Source organism: Hypomesus nipponensis, chromosome 18 (genome assembly GCF_054491055.1).
Source record: "Hypomesus nipponensis isolate SF chromosome 18, ASM5449105v1, whole genome shotgun sequence".
In the NCBI taxonomy this organism is placed as follows: Eukaryota; Metazoa; Chordata; class Actinopteri; order Osmeriformes; family Osmeridae; genus Hypomesus; species Hypomesus nipponensis.
In genome coordinates, this window is record NC_140378.1 from 11560904 (window position 1) to 11584732 (window position 23829).

The following is a 23829-nucleotide window of genomic DNA, read 5'->3' on the forward strand; positions in this document are numbered from 1 at the left end:
TAATACGGCCTTAAAGTTCGCCAAAAGGTAAGTAGGCCTACTGCTTTAGCAAAATATATTAATAAGCTATTTCATGTAACGCTGCGTATTGCGCAATTCTTTTGTTGCTGTCCTAACCCTCTTGAACATGTTCCTTTGCCGAACAACAGCACTTTATGGACAGTTCCGCCGCAAACCACTGCAATCTACTAGGTGTACCGGGGAGAGGCCCAGTTACCTTAAACGAAAGTCACGTATCTCCGTGACAGTCATGCGCGTTTGGGTTGTTGTTGAGTTTGTTATGACAGGTTGAGGCCTCGGACTAAATTATTATAGCTACCCCTGTCTCTGTCCGGGGAAATCCACGATGGAGGGCATGGAATTAGACCTGGACCCAGAGCTAATGCAGAAATTCAGCTGCATGGGCACTACCGATAAAGATATTCTCATATCAGAGTTCCAGAGACTGCTTGGGTTTCAACTGAATCCCGCAGGATGCGCGTTCTTCCTTGATATGACTAATTGGTGAGTCCGGGGACTGCGGCGCCCTGGTTGTTCCTGGGCCCGACAGAGTTTAATGTTGCTAATGTGATGTATATACAGCTAACTGGATTACAGATTTTGCTAAATTCTTATATTTTCGTAAACAACAACATGACTCTGTGGCTAGCTAATACACAAAAATACTATCAGCATGTTTGTTTCTGGAAAGGGGTGTACTGCAACTGCAATCTTGCTAACTAGCTATCGATGTGGCAGTGCTTGAGCGCTAGAGCTAACTACCAACTAGCTATATCCACTAGCATAATTATATAAGGCTTTATAGCTTACTTATATGATTTATTGCTAGTTCTCTATTCATGTTTAATACAGCAAGTGTATATTCACTGTGTAAGGGAATTTGTTAGGTAGCCAATATACATTGCCTTTTAAAGAGGAAATGTGAGGTGTGTTACGAAATATAAACTTTAGCTTTCTGATGATGGCTGTGTGGGCTGACGGGTAAGTACTGGAAGCTAGGTTAGTTTACTGGCACGGCCTTTCATTTGCAAATAATTTGATAGAAAAATCTGTCATGTTTATTTAGCAATTATTAACGGTCAAATCTGTCATTTGATTGCTATCTGTTGAAAAAACCTTCGTGTCCCGAAGTCGGTTTATTATGTAACAATTTAGCGCAACAACAACGATGTTGCAGGTGAAATATTTGTCTCATTGTTCTGGCCTTTCAAACATAAATAAGTAACCAATATTTGGCATACGAGTCATCTAACTACATCGTAGATGTATTTGCTTATGTATGTAGTTACTTTTATATGCGTGATTGTTGTAGTTACAGTTAGCTTTCATGAACATGAATTATCTTTTTTTGTAGAAGGCCATGATTTGTTGTCATGTGACGTGTTGGGGTAAGCTAAGTAATGGAGTTGCTAAACTTAGAATTAGTGCTTACAAGTTTCACGGGCAGTGCGTAAACCGTCAACATGTACTCCAGTATCGACAAAAGCACTATCAAAAGCAACTAAGTATTAATCTTGTGAGGGAGTAAGGGTTATTAAAATGAATAAAATGTTTGGATAAGAGCAAGCCTGTAAGTTAGCCTTTATCAATATATGATTTAGTCTGTTCATCTCGACCGTTTGAGACTATGTAGCTGAGACTAAAGTTGTCGTGCTGTTTTTTTCCCTTTTGTCACCGCGCTCCTAGGAACTTACAAGCAGCAATTGGAGCCTACTATGACTTTGAGAGCCCCAACATCAATGCCCCTTGCATGTCCTTTGTGGAGGATGTGACAATCGGGGAGGGAGAGTCGGTGCCCCCTGATACACCATTTACAAAGACCTGGAGAATACAGAACACAGGTTAGTTGGACTGATTCCCAATACAACCTTGTGATACCTACGGTTAACAGTACTTTTGACATCTGAACTGTGATGGATACCCTGCTGTCTCTTTCAGGAGCAGAGTCCTGGCCTCCCGGGGTGTGTCTAAAGTATGTTGGAGGGGACCAGTTTGGTCACGTGAACATGGTGATGGTGCGTTCGTTAGACCCCCAGGAGATGGCCGACGTGAGTGTACAGATGCGGAGCCCTGTGGCTCCAGGGATGTACCAGGGCCAGTGGAGGATGTGCACAGCCACAGGCCTATTCTATGGGGGTGAGGAACTTCTCCAACAGTCTTCTTTTTTGGAGGGGGGGGGGGTCCGCTGATAACTAAAATGTTACCTGAGCCCTGACACGAATGATTCATGTGGATTTGTAGACATTTTTTAATTGGCTAAAATAATCCAGATCTGTTTGCATAATCTGCTTGAGACAATGCTGTGTGTTCCTGGTGGTGTTAAAGCTGCTTTCCCTCCACAGATGTGATCTGGGTGATCCTGAGCGTGGAGGTGGGAGGCCTCCTGGGAGTGACGCAACAGCTCTCCTCCTTTCAGGCCGAGTTCAACACCCAGCCTCACCGCAACCTGGAAGGAGACTACAACCCGTTTGCCTCACCACAGAAGAGCAAGCACTCTGGCAGCCATGACAACAGTCTTCATGAGGACAGCGGTTACAAGGACCCTGGGGATACCTGGGATGGTGCCCCCAACCCAATGCAAGCAGAGCAAAATGGACTGTCACACAACTCTGTCAATATAGCATCAAACGGCCTCCAAAGCAACCTATCAGTAGTGACTTACAACCAGGTATGGAGCAACAACTGCCCACATTATTGTTTATGAATCAATGATTATTCTATTTAAAAAGTGAATTATTCTATTAAAAGTTTATTTGATAAATTTGTGAAAGACTTCTTAAGAAAGGAAATTCAAATGACCACCACAACTCTCAATCTAGCAATTGATTCTTTTCACACACCCATGACCCACTGCTAATTATTTGATGTGAGAGCAGTCCTCCAGTCCAGGCCTGCAAACCAGTCTTGCACAAAAATAGAGATCCAGAATGCTATCCTGATATTAAAGGGCTGTCTAAAACTACCCAACAAATGTGTATACATTTGCAAATGCCAGTAGCAAGCTATTTTCAATGTGAGTTGAGCAAGGGGCTTTGCAAATGGTTGTGATATTGGGGACAAATTAGCATTAGCAATATTACTGTTTTTTTGGACTTAAAAAAAGTGCAGACCAAACAGGCAAAACTAATATTGAGAAACATGGCTGTCTCTGAAGTTGTGTATTTCTTTATAATTATTTTGTATTCCTCACCCACAGGGTTTACACGGACCCTATCCTTTCGGGCAGTCTTGAAACACAGGAATGGTCCCAGTCAAGCAGCACTGTGCCCCTGGAGTCACACCAACTATTGAGGAAGGAGGCATTATCAGGTGCTGATGGAGACTACTGAGATTCATACTGACACTTATGCAAAGCCCCCCTCCACTGAAGCAGGCGAGGCTGCTCTGTTCCCAGCGTTCAAGCTCATCCTACATCCAGCGTATGCATGTGTGAATGCTAAGTTAAAATGAGTGCTATGGATGTTTTTAGAAGAAAGAGATGAATTTTTTTTTCTGATCTTTATTTAGTTTGTTTTTTAGTTGTCAGATTGCAGTAAAGACTACAGTGATGAGAGAAGCGTGGATGTGTGTGTTTGAGCATGTGTGCGTGCTGTTGTGCAACCTGAAAGAGACTAAGAGCCATTTTTTTGCCTTCTGATCCTCTAGTTTCAGATCTGATTTCTAAACGTTTGAGTTCTATCTTATCTTAACCTTTTATTGTAATTTCATGGTGTATACTTGTTAAGAAGAGGAGACAAAGTAATCTTTCCAAATTTGACCAGATAAACCCTTAAAAAATGATGTATGATTACTTTATCAATATAAAGCAAGTTCCATTTAAAAGCGTATGAATGATTACAGCATTCTCTGCCATGTTTTACCATTGATTATATTAGAACTCAAATTTGCCTCGCATTTGCGAAACAATTTGCAAATAGGAACGGTTCTGGTATTCGTTTTTGATTCCAAGGGTTGTTATCAACGGGAGCAGACCAAAATGCCTCTGGACGCAATTAGATAGAATTGGATCGATGCAACACAACGTAATCTTGGTTGTTTACAAAAACGTCTCTTCTCTGGACAGTCATCATATTAAACCCACCCCATATCGGATGAACGATTGTGATTGACCTGACGAGATTCTGGTTGGAGGGAAGTCTGTTTGAATGGGAGGATACCCAGACCCACCTGCAAGAGCACATAAAACATGAGCCAGCAGATTTGTCTGATTCCCAGGCTAACAAAGATTACCCTGCAGTCTGAGATGTAATGTTGCATTTGTCCACTGGAGAGCAACATCTGATCAGACCCATGCCAAACTCGAGGGGAAACTACAAACAGTAACACTTTATTGGTTGGTCGGAGTTCTGCAATATTGCAAATGATAGCACATTTGTATCCCTATACAGTGCCATTGATTAATTAAATTTATACATTTTATCATCCTCAGTTGAATGTATTTGATGAATGTAGAAAAATGTTACACATCTTATTTTAATCTTCCCAAAGACGTTCTATAGATGACTTGGACTGACATGTACTTGTTGGTGTCTTCTGGCTTGGCTTAATGTCAAGGTTCTTGAACATTTATCATATTTCCTGTATGACGTCTGAAATCAGAAGTTGATCTTTTGTTCAGGCAATTAAATGTAGAAAAACACCCATACAAATCATAGAATAAGAGACTGTCTAGTCAATGTTTTCTATAGGATTAGTTTCTGAATGTGTACAATTCCTTGCACTTACGGACTGATCTCTGCACTGAGTCATTAGATTTTTATATAATTGTGGTGTCTAGTTCTCTTTGCTATAATGTCTTGGAGGCTATTTAGATTTTATTTCTTTATCAACAGTTATTGACTTTGAACACCTGGTTTTGTGACCTATGTCCACCGTTTTTTGGCTGGGCACATAACGTCTGCAAACTAACAATTGGCCCCAGGGATGACTAAACTTGGACAATATTGCAGCCGCCAAAACCACACCTTCTCATATTTTACACCTGCCTCTGCTGGCTTTTGGTATGTCACTGACCATGTTATTGCATTTGCAATGCTAAAGAACATTGTTTCTCCTCGTCATAAAAGGTATACACTGCTTTATCTTCTCCTGCTCTTCTCTTTTTGTTTACAGTCTGACACTCTGTAATTGGTTGAATTCTGTATCATTTGTGATGCTCATTTGTTTTCTGAAGTCTTTGTGCTGGATGGATCAGATGGTGTTAGAGTGTAACTTCAGAGTTTTACAACAGGACATTTAGAAGACTAGTGAGTCAGAGAGAAGATACGAAAGCTTTTTTCCGAGTGAATGGCTGTTTGTATGATTAAATTATCACTGAATAAAAAAAAGATGGTGTCCTTGTTCTTTGTAATTCACAATAAAAGTTTGTTTTTAGTTGATACAGCACCTGTTCCATTGGATGTGTGTGCAATCCAGGAGATTAAAATGCTTTGATGTCTTGAAGATTCTGTAATCTTACATTGAAATCGGCATACTACATTCTGAAATACCCAATTAGTAGTGCTACTAAACAACATGTATATGATGTAAATAAATCCAGCCCCCCAAAAAAACAGAAATGTAATGTCCCTTTCCATTGCTTGTATTGTCAGCAAACTTAACATGTACATATTTGTATGAACGTAAAAAGATTCAACAACTAAGACCAACTGAACACGTTTCAGAGATGTGACTAACATAAATTGAATAATGTGTCCTTAAACAAAAAATGGGGGGGTCAAAATGAAAAGTAACTATCTGGTGCATTTTCGGCTGCATTAAATACTGCAGTGCATCTTATGTACTGCACTATATTTACCAGTTCTTGCAGTGAGATGTTACCCACTCTTCCACCACTTGCAAGTTCCTGAACATTTTTGGGTGTAATGGCACAACATCAACCTCACCCTCCAATCCAACAGTTCCCAGACATGCTCAATGGGACTGAGATCCAGGCTCTCTGCAGCCCATGGCAGAACACTGACATCCCTAACTTGCAGGAAACCATGCACAGAACGAGCAGTATGGCTGGTGGCATTGTCATGCTAGAGGTTGCTGAGTTTGTTTCCTTAAAATCCTTAGGGTGCTTTGGATATCAAGAATGAATTGTCTGCGTGGCATTCAACAACTGTAGCATGTGCTTTTATTAAGTCAATAAAGTCTTAAATCCAAAGGCCTTAAACTTAAGTTATGGGCTTGAATGTCAGTGGGGGTTTGTTCCTGTCCCACCATGAGTTATTCAATTCCCTGTGACAAATGTAGGGGCTTTTCATGGAATAATTTTGGCCATCAGTCACTCTGTGGTTGATTACTATTTATCTCAACTATCAACTACCTAGTTTCTAAAATGAATATGGATGTTTTTGAGGCTGCCTTTTTTGGCCTTTTTTTGCTTAGCGATGTAGGTAAAACTCCCAAGGCAAAAGATTATTGACAAAAATGTGACCAGTCTGTGAACAGGGTGGGTGTATCCACTCACTCACTTTTTTCAGTGTTCAGTGTCAGTGAATACTGTGCTACTAGGCTGACGGTCAACTGGTTAAATGTTCTACGAAAGAAAATAAACTGCCTCAGGGAATTCTGCTCAATCATCATTTCAACATATGGGGTTTATAAATAAACATAATAAAGTGTACACAGAAAGACCATAGCTTGGGTAGTCGTGAAGAAAGTGGAAAATCTGAAGACAGGAAGATGCAATGTAAATTAAGTTTTGTAAGATAAAGAAGGCAAATGAAGGAAATGTCATTTTCATATGATAATTAATCTTTGTAGACACATGGTAGCTCTTTAGAATAGTTCAATAGAACTGCACAAACATTGCTCTTCTGTTAAATATTTGCACTTACACCTGTAGCTGTCACACAACCTTTTATGTTACATTTGAAGTTGAGCATTGTTTCTTTAATTTGAATGGAAAGTGCAGAGAGGGTTAAATAACCCTTATCTAACAATTTCTTGTCTTAATTTTGGCCAAGATCTCACAATTTGAGGAACATAAGATCTTGTGTATCCAATTACAGTAACATCTTGTTGGTATAAATATGACCAACACATTGATAAATGGCAAAATATTATAAACATGTACACTGTAGGTGGCACTGTTATCTCCTCTGGATATAGTTTTGCGTGATGTTAACATTAATTTGGTAAATGTTTTCTTGTCAAATTTGAATAACTCTTGGCTAGTAGCTAGTGTGCATTGAATATGTGATGTAATGTTGAATGAACACTACATTTTGTATTGCTTGAGGGAAGCTGAGGTGCAAAGAGAGAGAAAATAAGATGGCAATTTGTTGTTTCATTGTCTTCTGCAGGAGCAAATTCAAAAACCCACCCATGAGTTGTGCCTGTTCATGCCCTGAACATATCTGTTACAATGGCATCCGTTACAATACATAACTGTGAATAAGGGCCTATACATTTTTTTTTCAATCAAAAATGCTCTGCGCTGGTTAGGGGGTACTTGGCTGAAAAAATATTTCACAAGGGGTACATCACTGAAAAAAGGTTGAGAACCACTGACCTAGGCTATCAAGCACCTGGGAAGCATCTGGGAAGCATCTGGGAGGCACTTGAACCCTATTAGGTTTGAAAAACCATCAGTCAAAATGATATTTCATTTATTGACACAAAGATATTGTGGCAATGTATATTTACATAAATACACCCCTTTCAGCCATTTTGAATTGCATTTCTTATTCCATTTCACCCTATATTAAGACATCAATTTTACACATGCGTACAAAATGTCAAGTCAATTGCATCTTTGGTGTAAGAGGAGAGGCATTTTAAAGATTTCCCCAAGTTTTCACTGTAAAGGAAAATCCATCATGGCAGACCTTATGGGTCCACTAGGCTTTTTGTCCCCCATGAGAAATGAGGAGTGTACACAAAGTTTCAGAAAATTTGGAGCACTGGGGTGGAAAAGCTATCACTTTGAAAATCTGACTTTAGGGCGTGGCCTGTGGCGCCCCCTACAGTCAAAGGTGTCCCATATTTGTTGTGGGGGTACCCACTTGAATCTAGTATCAATGTGCCAAATTAGAAAATGTGTTACCAATAACAGGTTGAGTCATTGTGGCGCAAGGAGAAGGAGATTAATAATAATAATAATAATAAGAAGAAAACGAATAAATACAATAGGTTCTCTCCTACCGGAGGAACCCTAATTACCTCTGAAGCTATCAATAGTAACAGATACCAGGGGGAGGTGTGTGTGTATGTGGGGGTTTGTTCTCATCAATCTATTGTTCACTGTTTACCTTATGAATATGACCTGTTACTAAGTTTTAATGAGGCAAGCATTGCAACATTCTCTGCTGGACACACCTCCTCCTCTGGCATTGATATGCTAGCATGATCAGATTTTTACCACAGGTTTAGCTGTGAGCCAGTTGTCCAGATACTCTAGCCTATGATCAACCAGACAAAGCCATCTCAAAGCTGCAGACAGTGCTCCAACCTGCCTAAGGTGTCAGATACAGTGCTGCCGGAGGCATACCGTCCAACTGAATGACCCTTTCCCACCCCAGGGCCATCATTACCTGTGCAAGCCTGAGCACACACATCAGAAGTGAGGGACTTCCTCTACCGATCTTTGGTGTTGGAACCCTGGAAGACTTCAGAGGCTGAGTGATATAGGATAAGTACAGCAGTTCAGCAGCTCTAACCACTACTCCTAAAGATTCCGAACAGGTAAGGCCACAGTGGGAACACAGGTAGCTCATGGGGAGGTTTTCTGAACCTGTTTTGTGATTCAGGAAACCTGTAATAGCCACAATGGGGAAACACAAATCTATTTGTAAACCAATGCCTCAAGTGGAATAATCAAGACTTATTGTGTATACACAGTATATAGGAATAAAATAACATGTCATTATATAGATTAACCAAAAACCATACACTCACCTATGTTGTACAAGAATGTATAATAACATACAATAACATACATGATAACATTACTTATAGTGGTAATAAATACAGTCGGAACAGGTGTATATACAAATAGGTGTGCATTAGTACTCCTTTTGTGTGAATTGTAAGGGAATGCTATGAGTAATGAATGACTAAACTGTGTTCAGAGCAGCTGAATACTTCTAATATCTGTTCGATCAATGTTATCTGTAAGTTGTTAAACAGAGTGCATACAGTAGGATATGTCACTATTTGTTGCCAATGCTTTGCTTTCACGTAACTTCTGCTACTGTTTTAAAGTCAGCACACACACACATATATACACACACGCACAGACACACACACTCTTTTTTCAAGGTTTTGAAGGTTGCATAAATATGAACCTTAACTTCCCTGTTATAACTTACTTATGATTTGCACTTGTCCAAGGAATGCCACACCCTCATTCCAAAACCGCATCTCAGCATTATACAGAGGTTGTTGATCCCCAAAGTCCTTCATACAAAACAGGTTTTGTGGAATGTATCTACTTTCACATACAATAACAACAGAGGTACATTTTATGGCAGACAATTTCACTGGCAGCTGTCTATCAAATGAGATTGTAGAGACTGTTGCTTGTCAAACTCAAGCCGCAGGGACTAGAGTAACTGAAAACAGTGACACATATTGAGTGCTTGATGACTCATCTTGTCTACACATATAGGCAGATTGGAGATTTTTAGGTGACATGCCCATGGTCATGACAGTTTTGTGTTCAAAACAATAGAGAATGCAATGTTCACAACTAGTGTCACGCAATTCTGACGTCACACTATACAATACCACTCCATTTCTGAGTCACTCCACTTTTACTTACTCCAGACACAGAATAGAATATTAACTTTCTCCACCCTTTGTCTTAAACTCTGGGAGGGGAGCTGCATGCTTCAATTTCCGATTAACTTCCAATCAATCCTGACGAGCCAAGATAGCTGAGCAGTTTACCATTTTTAAGATGGTATATTAAGTACGAATCAATTAAAGTACAATTGACATGTCTCCTACCTACCTACACCTCACCTTTAACCCAGAGCTTTAAAATGAGGCTAAAACAAGTGCTCAAATATACTACCCTACGACAGTATTTTGAATCCAGTGTTCATGAAAGGAGATTGGTAAATGCTATATTTCAAAGGTGGTATCAACAGAACAAACAAGACTGATGAAATGTCAAGTTTGCTTAGGATTACTTCTGTTTCAATATTTGGGCATAAGGGTCTGGTTCCAGTGCAGTATAAAGACAGTACTGTCTGGAAGGACATCTTATAAATGGACAGTAGATTTATAATGTACATTCAGGGAGAATACTTCATACTCGTACGACGGATTTAAGAAAAAGACAAATAATGTTTTGTTACGAGTCTTGTTCTAAAATGATCTTTTACTGTGCCTAAAACATACAATTTTCTATGAGGTTGATGAGAGCCATGTTTTCTCTCCTCAGTATTTTAGCGGTCATGGGGAGTCCAGACTCTGACAGAGTGGGCAGTACCACACAAATTCCCTTCTACTCCAGTACCCCCCCCACTGCCATGCTCAGGGCATTGGAGGATGAAGAGGAGGACATCAAACCGCCCCGTGGCCTGCCGGGGGCGCCAGAGCGCAGCTTGCAGGGAGTTTACTGGGATGCACTGTTGAATGATGACAGCTCCTGGCGACTGAAGGCCACAACACCCTGCTCACTACCAGCATGTAGGGCCCCAGAGCAGCATCCAGTGGTCAACAGCCAGACCCAGGCCATGGGCTCTTCTGCTGGGCTGGAGGGCCAGCTGGAGGAGCGCTCTCTGGAGCAGGTCCAGACTATGGTGGTAGGAGAGGTCATGAAGGACATCGAGACTGCTTGCAAACTACTCAACATCACCCCAGGTAAGGAAAAGTTCTCACATCTTATGCTGCCATTGAGAGCCATCAATCAGACTAACTGTTGATTGGCAAGCTCTTAAAGGATTTACGGAGCTCAGTAGAGTTAGGGGTTTGGTAGTCTTTTACAGCTGAAAATGTCATTATTCCTGCAACCACATGTCAAATCCTACTCAAAGCAAAGCAAACAAGCCAGTAAAGGTCAGTAGGCACATGTTTCATGCAGTCGTTATACTGATGCACCTGCTGCTTGGCTGACAGTAACAGAGAGACAGTGTCTGGGGCTTTCCCGCCCTGTGCAAATGGTCCTTCTGTTGACATTGCATCACACAAACTTACCGTCTCACGCTTCTTAGGAACCATGCAGAGAGGCTTCAATATAGTGTAAACAGAGTACTGTGTACATCCATCATCTTCAGTTCTAAAAAAAAACAAACATGGAAACATGGCATTTATGTTTACTGATGACGAAAGAGATGAGGAAACTGTTCCCAAAAACATTCGACAGACAGCTTGCAATGGTAGTCTTCACGTATCAATTCTTACAATTTGACATGCTTGAGTAACAGCTTACACAGAGCAAGGAGGAAGAATATCTTCCTTTGTTATAACACACCTGTTCCCTCCATTGCCATTCAGTGTATAGACATGCAGTGAATGGCTTATAAAGTATCATCTCACACTGACCCGAGAATGACGAGTCAAACAAGACTGTCATTACATCTGATAATAAGATGGACTAAAGAAAACATATGCATGCATTCTTCCATCCGCAGAGCCCATGGAGTGGAGCAGTGGGCACGTGCAGAAGTGGCTGCTGTGGACGGAGCACCTTTACAGACTCCCCCAGGTGGGCAGGCAGTACCAAGAGCTCAGCGGGAGAGACCTGTGCTCCATGACCGAGGAGGACTTCAGGCAGCGCTCGCTGCAGTGTGGAGATATGCTGTACGCTCATCTGGACATCTGGAGATCAGCTGCATGCATGAAGGATCGCTTCTCAACCGGAATTGACAGGATCAATGGTAAGTGCTAAGCTAAGCATCGCCTGTTCTGTTGTCGTTAATATGCTTTTGCAACCACATTGATCAGTTACTTTGTAACATTATGAATGCTATCTCTACATAGGCCTAGGCCTGTATGATGTCTAATGTTCTCTGGTCGTTGTGTTTCCTGATGTGTCTCTCCCTCCTGTGAAGGTGCAAATGAGCAGTGGCCTGAGGCAGACTCATGCTGCTCCAGCCAGCCCATCCACCTGTGGCAGTTCCTGCGGGAGCTGCTCCTCAAGCCACACAACTACGGACGCTCCATCCGCTGGCTCAACAAGGAGAAAGGTGAGGAGGGGCGGGACCACTCTGTCTGCGAGGCCTGGGTGGGCCCAGGGTCCCTACTCTGTACATTGTCAGGGTACTCTGGGTGCTTTCTAAGCATATCGTGTTATCTACAGGAATCTTCAAAATCGAGGATTCTGCTCATGTGGCCCGGTTATGGGGAATCCGGAAGAACCGTCCAGCCATGAACTATGATAAGCTGAGTCGCTCCATACGACAGTACTACAAGAAGGGCATCATACGTAAGCCAGATGTATCTCAGAGGCTGGTGTACCAGTTTGTTAAACCTGTATGATGTTGAGACCAGGTTATCTGAGGAGGGAGGCTTTGATGAGAGCAAAATAGACAAGCCAAAACAGACTGGGTCTGGTAAGACGGTGCATTTGGACTCTCTATGATTGCTGTTTGTGTCATGCATGTGCCATTTCAGTGAATGTAGATTTAGAAACACATAGTGAAATGCACCCAACTGTTCATCCTTCATCCCCTCAAATACAGAACTATTTAAAAAGAGGGCTGTGAGGATAAAGTGCTCTCCTGCTGGCTAAGGATATATAGACTGCCTATTGCACAACTTGCACTCTCACATTCTTACAAATAGTTGCATAAATAGGTGGATATTAGTTTGCCTTGAATGTGGTCAGATGCAGTGGTGTTTCCAATATTTAATATCCACAAAGGTCAAGGCCATGCTACAGGATTGAATGTACACTGTATAGCCCAACACAACTCCATACAGAAGTATAGGCCCAGTTTCACAGACCAGGCTAAATGCATGTCTGGGAAAATCGGCCATAATGTTTAACTGTGCATGCAACAAATGGCATTTCAAATAGATTTTCTTCTTCTTTTGTGTGATTTGTAATGTTATAAAGACTAAAATATATTTGCATCCACTTTACCTTCCCGCCCTATGTTTGTACATGTTTCTTAAATAAAATTGAAAAGCCGAAAAACGTTTTATCTGAACAGGGGTTCAACTCCTACTATTTCATTGATGATATACCATTAGTTCCCAAACTACACATTAACATTCCACACAAAAAACACACAAAGACACCAAACATTTTGTTTGTTTTTTCAACAAACTTGTTTTCCCCTTTCAAACCAATATTGCAATATTGACACCATCACAACAAATTTGATCCAGGATTTTCATCACTATCATTAGTATCATAACCATAATCATCTTTATGCATATTTAAATGAACCTTTTGTTACATTAAGATGAACAGGCACTACACCAGTTAGGAGATAAAATTACATCACTAACTATGAACATACATACATCTTCTAGACCGCTAATATAGGGTTGCCACAACATGAGCTGTTGCCCCCTTGTGTGCATAAGGAAGAGAAAATCAACATAAAAAAGCATTTACATATACACCTTTTTACTGCCTCAACGTAGTTAGGTTTCCATTTCAACTCAACACAGTTGTACAGTTACAATAGAATATAATCTTTAAATTACATCATCATATACAAATCTCACAGCGTGGGATAACTTCGCGCCGTTATATGATACATTGACAATTCAATTGCAGTGAAATTCATACAATATGGTACTTACTATTTTTATGTTTTCCATTGCTGTTATTTTGTTGCAACACATTAACATGTATGACACTACATTGTCTTAGTATTCGATACCTTGCATTTTTTTCTTTTTTTTTCTTTACATTTACACAACTCATACACACTGGATGATAAAGATGTTTGCCTGCAAAATATCTACAGTAGACATTTGTGAGTCTGTTTATGCAAGTGTGTATGTGTGTGCATGTGTACGTGTACTTTATCTGTGCAGGCTTGCGCGTGTGTGTGTATGGTCGACAAAATTGGATATTTCAATGAGTTGTTTTTGCTAGGCTGGACAGCTTACACTAAGACACATAACTTGTGGGCTGGTGATGTGTTCTCTACAGTGAAACCCTAACCTGGTGACCTCTCTTCTGAAAACATCTTCTAAACACATCTCGCCACAGTCAAATGGAACTGAAAGAGACCTAATCTAAGATATCTCCACTGTAAAGGATGTTTCTGTCTCACCATCTCACTCATCATTCCATGAGAAGGTCAGATGCCATTGGCCCTGGGCAACATCTGTTTTGTCTCTGAGCAGGCATATTCGGATTTTCCTGCGAGTCACTTTAAAGCAGGGAACATGTTTAGGCATATATATAACCATGTGATGCTTAAACTGAGTACATTGCTGGTGGTGACTATATGACCCCGTGTTTTGTTTAAGGTGGATCTTGAGTGGACTGGGCAGCAATAATCTGATCTTCTCTTAGGCTCGTTCTACAGCTGATGGCGTGTGTGAGGTTACTGTATGTAGGTTTGATGGTGTTGGGACTTTCTTTGGCTCAGCAGGGGAATGGGCCACATGACTGGTGTTAGCTAGGTAGGGCACTCAACGACAGACTCCGCGTCTGGTGGAAGACATGTCCTCTTCCAGGGCCCCACACTAGTACATTCATGTCCTGTTGGAGAGGCTGCCAACAGGGGGACAAATCTGCAGCACAGTAACATCAGCATGGCTCCACTAGCCCCTCTCACCCAACATGAACACAGGGCACAGAGGTCCCTCTCCTGTCCGTCCCTCACTGAGAATTCGTAGTTTCCCATCAAACCCTGCCTAGATAAATCGCTTGACCAGTAAAGTTTTTCTCCGTCATCGCTGATGGATCAAATCAAAACAAGCTGGTAATAAGACCATGCCTATTGACCCTACGATACAGGGATTCTGCCATCAGATCACTGTAGATATGTATGAAACCTTTCAACTGATGATAACATGTGGTGATAAAAGGGTGGCTATGGGAATAAAAATAAAATCTATTCACCCATTCCACTTCCTGGTAGGAGGAGGACACAAGCTTGCCGTGATTTTCCAATGCTGTACCTACAGTTGAACTGTGCTATGTCCTCTACACTGGAACCCAAGTGAATTGGAGCATCGTATGGCCTTACAATGGCCAGGGGATTCAGGGAATGCTTGTTGCATAGCACATGCTGCTATGCAAGCTAGCTTGGAGACAGATAAAACACATAGCACTGCACACAATAGAGGAGGGGGTCAGACCAAATCACAAAAAATGAAAATAACAAAAATATAGAATACATTTTTGTGGTACTTTAAATATTACACAGCATTCCCAATGTAAGAATGAGGACTGAACACACACAGCATTAAAAATGCTACACAAAAATGTCATCATATACTGTAAATACAATGCAGATTGAGTAGCTAGTCCTGGTAAAACTGGTAACATTATCTTCCCACTATCATAGCTGAAAGTACTGCAAAACTGTAATATCAGCTGCATCATTTTGAATACGGATAAGCGAAATGTGTCCCTGCATTGTCTTCATGTTAAGCTTGAGTGTGTGCATACTGGAATAAATGCTCCTGTTTAAATGTTTAGTCCACCCACCCCAAATACTGGATAACTATATACCGATATATTGTCTTTTACTTTACTAAGATCTTATTTAGGCAAGACTGCTTGACGCATCTTTTGGGCGAGGGATGTGTTCTTAAGTCTCTGGCTATGTGCAGTGCGATTGGACGGGACAGTTCGAGCTGCCTCCAATGCCATGTCCTCATCCACCAGGACAATTAGATAGGCTCAACGTAATTGGCTGGGTAAAGTCCCTCCCGGCCGCTGTCTAGGCGACCTCTGCACCAGCCTTGGTCATCCTCATCCTCAGTCTTGGTCAGCTCATCACCTGCAGAGAACAACACCTCTTAGTTCATCGACTGCTGTGTCACAACATCAGATGGGCTTCAGCATATTGAGCTGTCTTTAAAACAGTCCCTAGGGTCAATGGCAAGAGGGCCAGAGAGAAAATAGCTTGCAGGTGCTGCGAATGACAGTAGCATGAGGCTATTACAGACTAACGATTACTATCATCCTTAGGGAATTGAGGGGCTTCGAATAGAAACAGAGTGTGATGCTTCCTGTGAGCACAGTCAATGTGTTTAACCCATCATTATGATGTCATCATTCCTAGCCGCACTATAGAGATTTATGCTTGCAGACACTAATGCTGAAAACCCTTTTTATCAATGTTATTTTCCCCAACCACCAGCAGGTGAGCAACCAAATTCTCAAGGGAGGAGTGTCCAAACCTGCTTTGAATGTGAGCTCATCTTGTTCCTGCCCATCATAGTCATAGAGTGCACGCATGCGGACCCCTTTCACAGAGGTAGCGTCTTCCTCGAAAGAGTTCCCTCCTCCGTTCTCATTGCCAGAGTTGGTGGCAGGCTGCTCGTCATCTGACCACTCAGTGGAGTAGGCCTGGTTCTTCTCATAGCTGCTCACACTGCAGGAGCAAAGAAGACACACATGAGGAGTAAGAAGGGAAAAAAAGGAAAGAATAAGTTAGCAGAGTGACAAAAACTGTGCTTGTATATGCCTGGGTTGTGTGTATCTATGTCTGGCTGTATGAGTGGGTTGTTGGGGCATGTCCTCTCACCTGCCGCGATCACCGGGGGTAGCCACATGGTCAGTGCTGGGGGTTGGCGGAGCGCCGTCAGGTTTCTTAACCTTCTCCCTCTTGGCCACAGCATTGGGTTGGTCTGGGTTGTACTCCTGGAAGGGGAAGATTGAGTCACAATGTTACAGCCTTGTCACTGAAGACTTCTTAACAGGGACTGTGTTGGGTCATGGTGGCATACCTCAAACTGGGGCCAGTTCATATGCATGCCGGGCCCATGGTTGTTGCTGAACCACTTGAGGTCCTCCTGTGTGTTGGCAGCCAGGATAGTGCGCTCCAGTTCTCTGTACACTGTGCCATAGCTAAGGACAGGACAGGACAGGACAGAATGGGGAGGCAGTGAGACAAGGACAGACATTACGCCAAAACACCACCTCTTACGGTCCTGATGTTTTTTTGTGTGAAGTTCCAGCACTAAGAATTGGGTTGAGTGCTGAAGACTCAATCAATATACCGTCAGTCAACATATGTTATTGTTGTGACTTGGTAAACATGAGGTAGATTGGAAGCATTCCACCATAAGGTGGCACCAAAAACACTAAAGGAAATATCAAATTGACATCCCTCAGCAGATGACGGATATGGATCATGTATGATTGTATATTATATACCAGGAACCTTCAAAGCACACATTAAATATTCCAAGAGATTGTGCTGGTTCTCTGCTTAACACTGTGGCTATTCTGGCAAGTGGGTAGGAAGAGGAAACGGGTGCATATGTTGCTGGATGCTAGCTCACCCTTTCCCTGTCTCTGAGTGATTTACGACTTACCAGCAAGGCTAGTGTTCCACCTTCACTCTATAAAACACATAAACAGCCTTCGAGCCGCGCTAAGCAGATCCTGTGAACAACTTGAATGAACTCCATAGCTACCCTGTCTCCAGGCTCAGCATCACGTGCTAATGTGATATGACAAGCATTCACTCTGACAATATTTAATTTGGCAGAAATGTCATTACTTAATTGATGTTGTGTCTCTGAAAGAGGAAAGGAAAAATAATTATTGTTTAAATGTATTGGAACTTTAATGAACTGTGGGGCAGTACATAAACATATTCAGAGCTAATTCAATTCTTTCTAAAGTAATATTATGGAAATGATTCTAGGGTGTGAGGACGAGATGAGAGTGTGGGACAGGAAGATAAATAAAGGTAAATGGTTTCCTGTAAGTAAACAGGGAGCCGGATGAGAGTGGTTGGAGGATGTGTGTCTTGTGTGTGGCTTGTATGTGTCTGAGTAATGTGATGAGAGTAGGGAAACAAGAGTTTCCTCTGTCCCCTATCTTGCAAGTTCCTAGGGTACCAGAAGGCTGACCTTTGGTTCTCGGTCAGGTTCAAGTGGCGTTTGATGTCCAGCAGCACCTCCTTGAGGAAGGTCAGCCTTCTGACCTCATGTTGCTGGCACTGGTCAAACACCTGCTCCATGCTTTCCTGGTACGTAGGGGTACACTTGCTCAGCTCATCCAGAGACTTCTCATACTTCTCCTTAGCCTGTAGGAGGAGAGGCACACAGATAAGCATGAATGCTGGGCTGGTGGGAAGATAAATACATCCAAAACATATTGGATTTCAAACATAAAATACCACTCAAAAGTTTGGACACATTTAAATGTGTCCAAACTTTTGACTGGTACTGTACATATACTGTTACATGGATGAGAGGGTGAGTTTCTCTGTGTGTGAGAGTCCTCTCTCTGTCCCGGGTATAGGTCACATAGTAAACATCATACAAGGTCCATATATAACTTGAGGCCTCTTTTTCTCGAGTCAGACAGGAGGCAGCAAGGATACAGTATAATCGCAAGACGTTGATGAGTTAGGATACTGTCAAGGTAATATGAATATGCTTCCTATATGCTGTGGCCAAGAAGTAAATATTCCATGCACACTATCTTCGTATGTTTACCCCAGTAAGCCACTCTGTAACCAACCCACTTCATTCATTCGACCACCAAGTACTAGATGTTGATAGTTTAATGACGCTCATCATTCCTCCGATTAAAAACATCATAACACTGGAAAATAGAAGTCCTGAACAACATGAATTGTTGATATCAAAGTATAAAATGCATTTCAGGAGGAATCAAATAGTCCCAGAGACCAGGATAAAGAGGATGTTGTGGACCTCTGTAAGTGGAACTCAATTTGTGTGTCCATGTTCTAGCTATGCATTGTGTCTGTGTGTGTGAGTGTGTGTGAGTGTGTGTAAGCACCTTCCTCTCCCTGGTCCAGTCTAATCTGCTCTTCTTGTTACCAGACTTCCATGAATAGAGTGCCTGATAATCTGTGGTGCACAGCATTAATCTGACATACCAGTTCCTTTTTTAAAGGACTTTTTCACAGATTAATTTCACTACAGCTATAAACAACAACAAAAAACAAATAATACCCAGCCAGAATGAAACATGGTGTACTTAGTACACTGCCAATGCACACTACCCTCTGGTCCATTGATTGACTGATGAACTGAGTCTCTCTCTTTCTCTCTCTCACCTTCTGCGCATCCTGTTTGCACTTGTCCACTTTCTCATGGAGTTTCTTCTGCTGGTCTACTGTGACAGAGGCCTCTGTCTTCCCATTGGCCTCTCGGGTGGCGGCCAGCTTCTCCTCCTTACAGGCCATATGGTATGTCTTCTTAGCCGTCTCCATCTGTGGACCACATACACATGCACACACACATACACACACACACACACACAGAGGTTACCAGTTGGGAAAAAACTCCTTACTCCACTGAGACAGTATTAGGGGCTAACTAACTCTCCAACGTGGGATTTGTCAGTTATTGGTAATCTATGTTGCTAGCTTTAGATATTTAATTTAAGCAAAATAGTTTATTGGTTTATGACCCCTGAAAGGAGTGGTCGGATGATGGCCACTGTAAACCCATTTAGCAGCAGTGTTACGGCCGCGGCCTGGTCCCTGTGCCTTTTACACCCCCTGCTGGTTCTCCTGTATCATCCTGCCGAGACCCTACACACCTGCCGCCCATTACCTCATCATCCTGCATACTTCAACCCGACTTTACAACCACTCCTTGTCAGATCGTTGTCACAGCTACTGTGGTAGTATGCGCTTTTGACCCTCAAGCATTGCTTGATTCACTTGCCTTCTGTAAACCTGTTTTCTTGTCTGCCTGCTGACCCGCTGATTCACCAAACAAGACCACAACTCAGGACTACACCCATTAAATCACCTAATTGTATCTGTGCTGCTTTTGGGTCCACTCTGTACTACACCATAACAAGCAGTGCGTCAACATTAATCTGTACTGCACCGTACAGCACCAGTCCTGCTATTGCCAAACTGACTGACATCCAAAATGCCTTTCAGATGCTTAACCACCAATTAAAGACTGTTGTCTCTAACGTCAATCAGGGAGACAGCCAAGTACTCCACAGTCCAAATGATTCTTCTTTTCATAGTTTGTACATTGTATTTTAAATGCAACTGTCAATAATGGCAACCAAAAGACTAAATTATTCAAAAGTTTGTAATGTGGAGGCACTAGAAATCTTGTTGTCTGATGTATTGTCTCTTACCTCTTTGAGCTTCTTGGCCCATGGTTTCTGGGCCTTTTTGAAGCCCTCGTCGGCCTCTTTGGCCTCCTTGAAGCCTCCAATCATCTGCTTGTGGTAGGCCTCCTTCTGCCAGTTCTTCACCTTCTCAAGGTCCTCATTTATCAGACCGTTCTTCACTTCCTGGTGCAACTCGCTCACCTTCTCAGCTTCCGTCGTCACAGCTATCCAGGCCCGCTCAACTGAGCCATACTGAGGCCCTGTAATCAGGTTACGATACATTGGGGTAATTTGGTGTTAAAAGCTTGGTTATAAATATCATGATTGAAACTGTCCTACAGAAGTAAGCAGAGTTTCCTTCTGAATGGCTTTCTCCCCTCCCAAATGCTGACCTTTCTCGATGAGCTGTCTCCATCTCTTTGACCAGGCGGTCAACTGGTCACCGTAAGCTTTCTCTATCTTGGCACGTTCCTGAAGGCAGCCCATGAGGTCATTGCAGAGCCGGTGGCCATCATCAACCCTCTTGACAGCCCGCTTGTAGTTCCCCACCTGCAGCAGACCACAGACTAGTCTAGGCAAACTTCACTTCAAGGTGTAAGGCTGAGATAAAGTTGGTTGCTTTTTATGTCTTATCTTTTATATATTATATATTTTTGGGGGGTTCTTACTTTAGGCTATATTTTAACTTTAATATGAATTTATCAATAATCACATACACCTACATAACACATTATTTAAAATGAGATGGGGAAAAAAAAGATAAGATACATTTTTAACTCGGCTGTTCCACCTTAAGAAAGACCACCTTAATGAAGCTGTATGGAGCACTGAGGCTACTCCCCCTCAGTGTCTGCAGGGGGCGTGAGCTCATGGTGCATGAAGAGAGAGGGGGAAGGGGATGATGGCTCGTGCCTGTGCATGTGTAGTTATGCAATGGCAGAGGCTTTGTGTGTGTATGTGTATGTGTGTGGGACAGAGGGGGGTCCGCACTGTTACTGCTATAATCCTCTTCTATGCTCTAATGCAAGTGGACAGATTCTCATGGATGGGACACTGACAGGGCGGGGTGGAGACAGGAATACAGACACAGACTTCACTACAGACACCATCCTAGTCAACAGACACAACCCAAACACAGTCAACAGACCCTGTCCAAACACAGTCAACAGACACTGTCCACATGGTCAACAGACACTGTCCACATGATCAACAAACACAAATCCGACTGCCCTCTGGGTAAGCCAGGTAGGGCTGAGTAGAAGCTGGGTGACAATGAAAGAAGAAGCAGGTGTAAGAGGGACAAACAGTCTACTGAGAGACAGGTTTAACTGTCTGAATCTAAATGAAACAGAAGAATATGAGAATGTTGTGGCACAGGTGCTTGTGTGTATGTTTATGTGGGCAGGGGTATTCAATTACAGGTCACCTGGTTGCACTGGCAACAACAGACCGGTGGACTGGGTCTTTAACAAAAATCCACCCACACACCTGTGCTCCTCAGTTTGTGCAAATGTTATCAGCAAACTGTGGTGATATGTTTTTCCCTCTTTGTGGTGAAAAAATAAAATAAAAATAAAAATAGATATATGTACGTGGTTGTTGTTATTAAGTAGTTGACCATTGACTAATAAACATGAGTCATTTTCAGTAGATGCGGCATACTCCGGTCAGGGCTTGTTCATTCAGAGGTCAGAGGCAGGTGCCTGGTCTGAAAGACAGCCTCTGAGAGGCTGATGACTAGGAGCCTCTGTCTCTGGGCTCATACGAAGACACAAAGAAGACTCTGTGCTACTAGAATTCATTAACACTAATTGGTGAGAGGGTTTTCTGCAACAGCACATTTGCTTAACCAGTGACACCCACATACCCTTTCATGATCTAGGGAACTAGAAGGTTTAACTCCCTCTGACATTAGTCTTGTGTACGTATCATGACTTAGAAGGTTCAAATCAAGTAAGGTCAAGTGTGTGTGTCTGCATGTGTAGGAATTGGTTGCTAGGTGTCATGAACACCACAGACGGATGCTGTTACTGTACCTCCCAGAAGCTGTCCATGGCCTCGTCAGCAGCAGAGGTTTCATCGTAGGAGACTGACATTTTCCTTGATATGGCAAAGCACGCTAAAGACTAAACGTGTCTGCAGCAGAGCTGAATTCTTCATGCACTGAAAAAGAGAGGGAGTGATAGAGACAGAGGTTGGAAAAGAAAGAAAAAAATGAAATGGGTGATAAAGAATGGATAGAAATACAACATTGAAATAGAAGTACAAGAGTGGTCCTCATTTCTCAACATCCATAGCATTAACTCTAAGTGGGCCTCAGAGACAATGTATTTACAACAGCTAGTCAGAGAAAGTACTGAAGAAAGCACTCAGTTGAAGTCTTCAGACAGCTCTAATAATGAGGTAAAAATAGTCATCGTCCCCATGCAAACGGCACTGTGTCCCCAGGGAACAGAAAGGGCATCTTACACTCAGTGTACCAGAAAATAGAGCAAAGAGACCACAGCAACTGCAGCTTCACCCTGTGCTTCTAGCAGAGCAAAAAGCTCCCCCACTGAAACATACACGTGTGCGCAAACACACACACATTATTCAAATGTTTGACTGATAATGGTTCAGCCCGAGTTCCTGTTGTGTCACAAACATCAAAATGTACACATGGCTATAGATGTTCTTCAACAATGTGATTAAACCAGCAATTATTTCGAAAAACTTTCAGCTGTCTACAAAATATAGTGGCTCCTGGGTTTCCTCCAAGATGAACAACGATTTGTATCTATTAATCTGACGGTGGGTCGATTTATTACCACTAAGAATAAAGTATCACAGACTGCTTGCCACTATTCTTGTATTGAGCTCTAATTGAAAGCTAATCCATTTTGGCCATGACTAATGCCTCTTCACTTTCAATGAACTCTATTACCAGCACCTCCAGGCATCAAGCACCACTAGACACAAGCACAAAATACCAACAGTAGCTACAGTATAGACACTAGCTATAAGCTATATCTATACCCTCTGACTTTTTAGATGTACAATAAAGATGTATTTTATATTCCAGCAAACCTCTGAGATTTTTCTAAACAGCACAAAATAACCACTTAGATCACAACAGAAGACTTTGCACCTCATCTGTGTAGCTCTGAGAGATGAAGGATTTCTCCAGCCTATTCATACTAGGCATCCTGCTGACTCAGAGTCTGGTTGCAGTGTCACAAGGACTAGTGCACCAGGTGAATGTGCTCCTTTACAATGTGCTGGAGACTAAATCCTGAGTGAGGGATTCACAGATGGGTAGTCTTGTGAACAGATTGACCTAGCCTGACACAAATCTTCAACAACAAAGAGAAGAGCTACAGTAGTGTGACAGATAGAACCGAAACAGCCCTGGTATGCAGGAAACACAGTCTGTATAGCAATGGTTGGTTTTGTTTGAAAACAAACAGGAGCTTGAAAACAAATAAATAATCTATGTTATGGTCTCCTAGAAACAGACCATTTCGAAAAATAGTGTACCCCTTCATTGTCACTGCTGCGGTTTACAATGACCTGTGAGTGATTGGGTACTCGTCTTAGCCTAGACTGGAGAACATTTTGTACCCTGTGTGATGAGTCGTGACTCCAGGGGGAGACAGCCAGGGCTGCCTCAGCATCAACCAGGCAGGACCTCTAGCACTTAG

General features: G+C 42.2%; 3 protein-coding genes across 5 annotated transcripts; 2 read left to right on the plus strand and 1 right to left on the minus strand.

Annotated features, from left to right (window-relative positions):
• Nucleotides 1-67: 67 nt before the first annotated feature.
• On the plus strand, nucleotides 68-5442 carry LOC146252109 (protein ILRUN-like). 2 transcript variants are annotated; one of them, XM_084679592.1, is made up of 5 exons: nucleotides 68-504; nucleotides 1687-1841; nucleotides 1939-2136; nucleotides 2343-2668; nucleotides 3197-5442. In XM_084679592.1, the coding sequence occupies exons 1-5, from the start codon at nucleotides 347-349 to the stop codon at nucleotides 3230-3232; spliced, it is 873 nt and encodes a 290-aa protein (XP_084535718.1). In that variant the 5' UTR covers nucleotides 68-346; the 3' UTR covers nucleotides 3233-5442. The 2 variants fall into 2 exon arrangements, with proteins under 2 accessions (XP_084535718.1, XP_084535719.1); XM_084679593.1 differs by lacking the exon at nucleotides 68-504 and adding an exon at nucleotides 544-981.
• A 3037-nt stretch (nucleotides 5443-8479) lies between these two features.
• Nucleotides 8480-13068, plus strand: LOC146252110 (SAM pointed domain-containing Ets transcription factor-like). The gene is made up of 5 exons (XM_084680923.1): nucleotides 8480-8676; nucleotides 10382-10803; nucleotides 11574-11819; nucleotides 11994-12128; nucleotides 12242-13068. The coding sequence occupies exons 2-5, from the start codon at nucleotides 10395-10397 to the stop codon at nucleotides 12418-12420; spliced, it is 969 nt and encodes a 322-aa protein (XP_084537049.1). The 5' UTR covers nucleotides 8480-8676; nucleotides 10382-10394; the 3' UTR covers nucleotides 12421-13068.
• Nucleotides 13069-13252: 184 nt separating this feature from the next.
• Nucleotides 13253-23526, minus strand: pacsin1a (protein kinase C and casein kinase substrate in neurons 1a). 2 transcript variants are annotated; one of them, XM_084679936.1, is made up of 11 exons: nucleotides 23277-23526; nucleotides 22186-22312; nucleotides 20542-20698; nucleotides 20174-20409; nucleotides 19125-19280; nucleotides 17947-18122; nucleotides 17592-17609; nucleotides 16813-16933; nucleotides 16611-16726; nucleotides 16264-16457; nucleotides 13253-15860 (listed from the first exon to the last, which is right to left on the minus strand). In XM_084679936.1, exons 2-11 carry the CDS (start codon nucleotides 22243-22245, stop codon nucleotides 15751-15753), a joined length of 1344 nt encoding a protein of 447 aa, XP_084536062.1. In that variant the 5' UTR covers nucleotides 22246-22312; nucleotides 23277-23526; the 3' UTR covers nucleotides 13253-15750. The 2 variants fall into 2 exon arrangements, with proteins under 2 accessions (XP_084536062.1, XP_084536063.1); XM_084679937.1 differs by lacking the exon at nucleotides 17592-17609.
• Between the last annotated feature and the right edge of the window lie 303 nt (nucleotides 23527-23829).

Bases quoted from the DNA above. Each gene is read 5' to 3' on its own strand.
- LOC146252109 (XM_084679592.1), top strand. From the start codon at position 347: ATGGAGGGCATGGAATTAGACCTGGACCCAGAGCTAATGCAGAAATTC. The intron at 505-1,686 runs GTGAGTCCGGGG...CCGCGCTCCTAG, and splicing joins TTCCTTGATATGACTAATTG to GAACTTACAAGCAGCAATTG. The intron at 1,842-1,938 runs GTTAGTTGGACT...TGTCTCTTTCAG, and splicing joins CTGGAGAATACAGAACACAG to GAGCAGAGTCCTGGCCTCCC.
- LOC146252110 (XM_084680923.1), top strand. From the start codon at position 10,395: ATGGGGAGTCCAGACTCTGACAGAGTGGGCAGTACCACACAAATTCCC. The intron at 11,820-11,993 runs GTAAGTGCTAAG...CCTCCTGTGAAG, and splicing joins CGGAATTGACAGGATCAATG to GTGCAAATGAGCAGTGGCCT. The intron at 12,129-12,241 runs GTGAGGAGGGGC...TGTTATCTACAG, and splicing joins CTGGCTCAACAAGGAGAAAG to GAATCTTCAAAATCGAGGAT.
- pacsin1a (XM_084679936.1), bottom strand. From the start codon at position 22,245: ATGTCAGTCTCCTACGATGAAACCTCTGCTGCTGACGAGGCCATGGAC. The intron at 16,458-16,610 runs GTGAGAGGACAT...TTGCTCCTGCAG, and splicing joins ACCCCCGGTGATCGCGGCAG to TGTGAGCAGCTATGAGAAGA. The intron at 15,861-16,263 runs GTTTGGACACTC...TGTTCTCTGCAG, and splicing joins TGAGCTCACATTCAAAGCAG to GTGATGAGCTGACCAAGACT.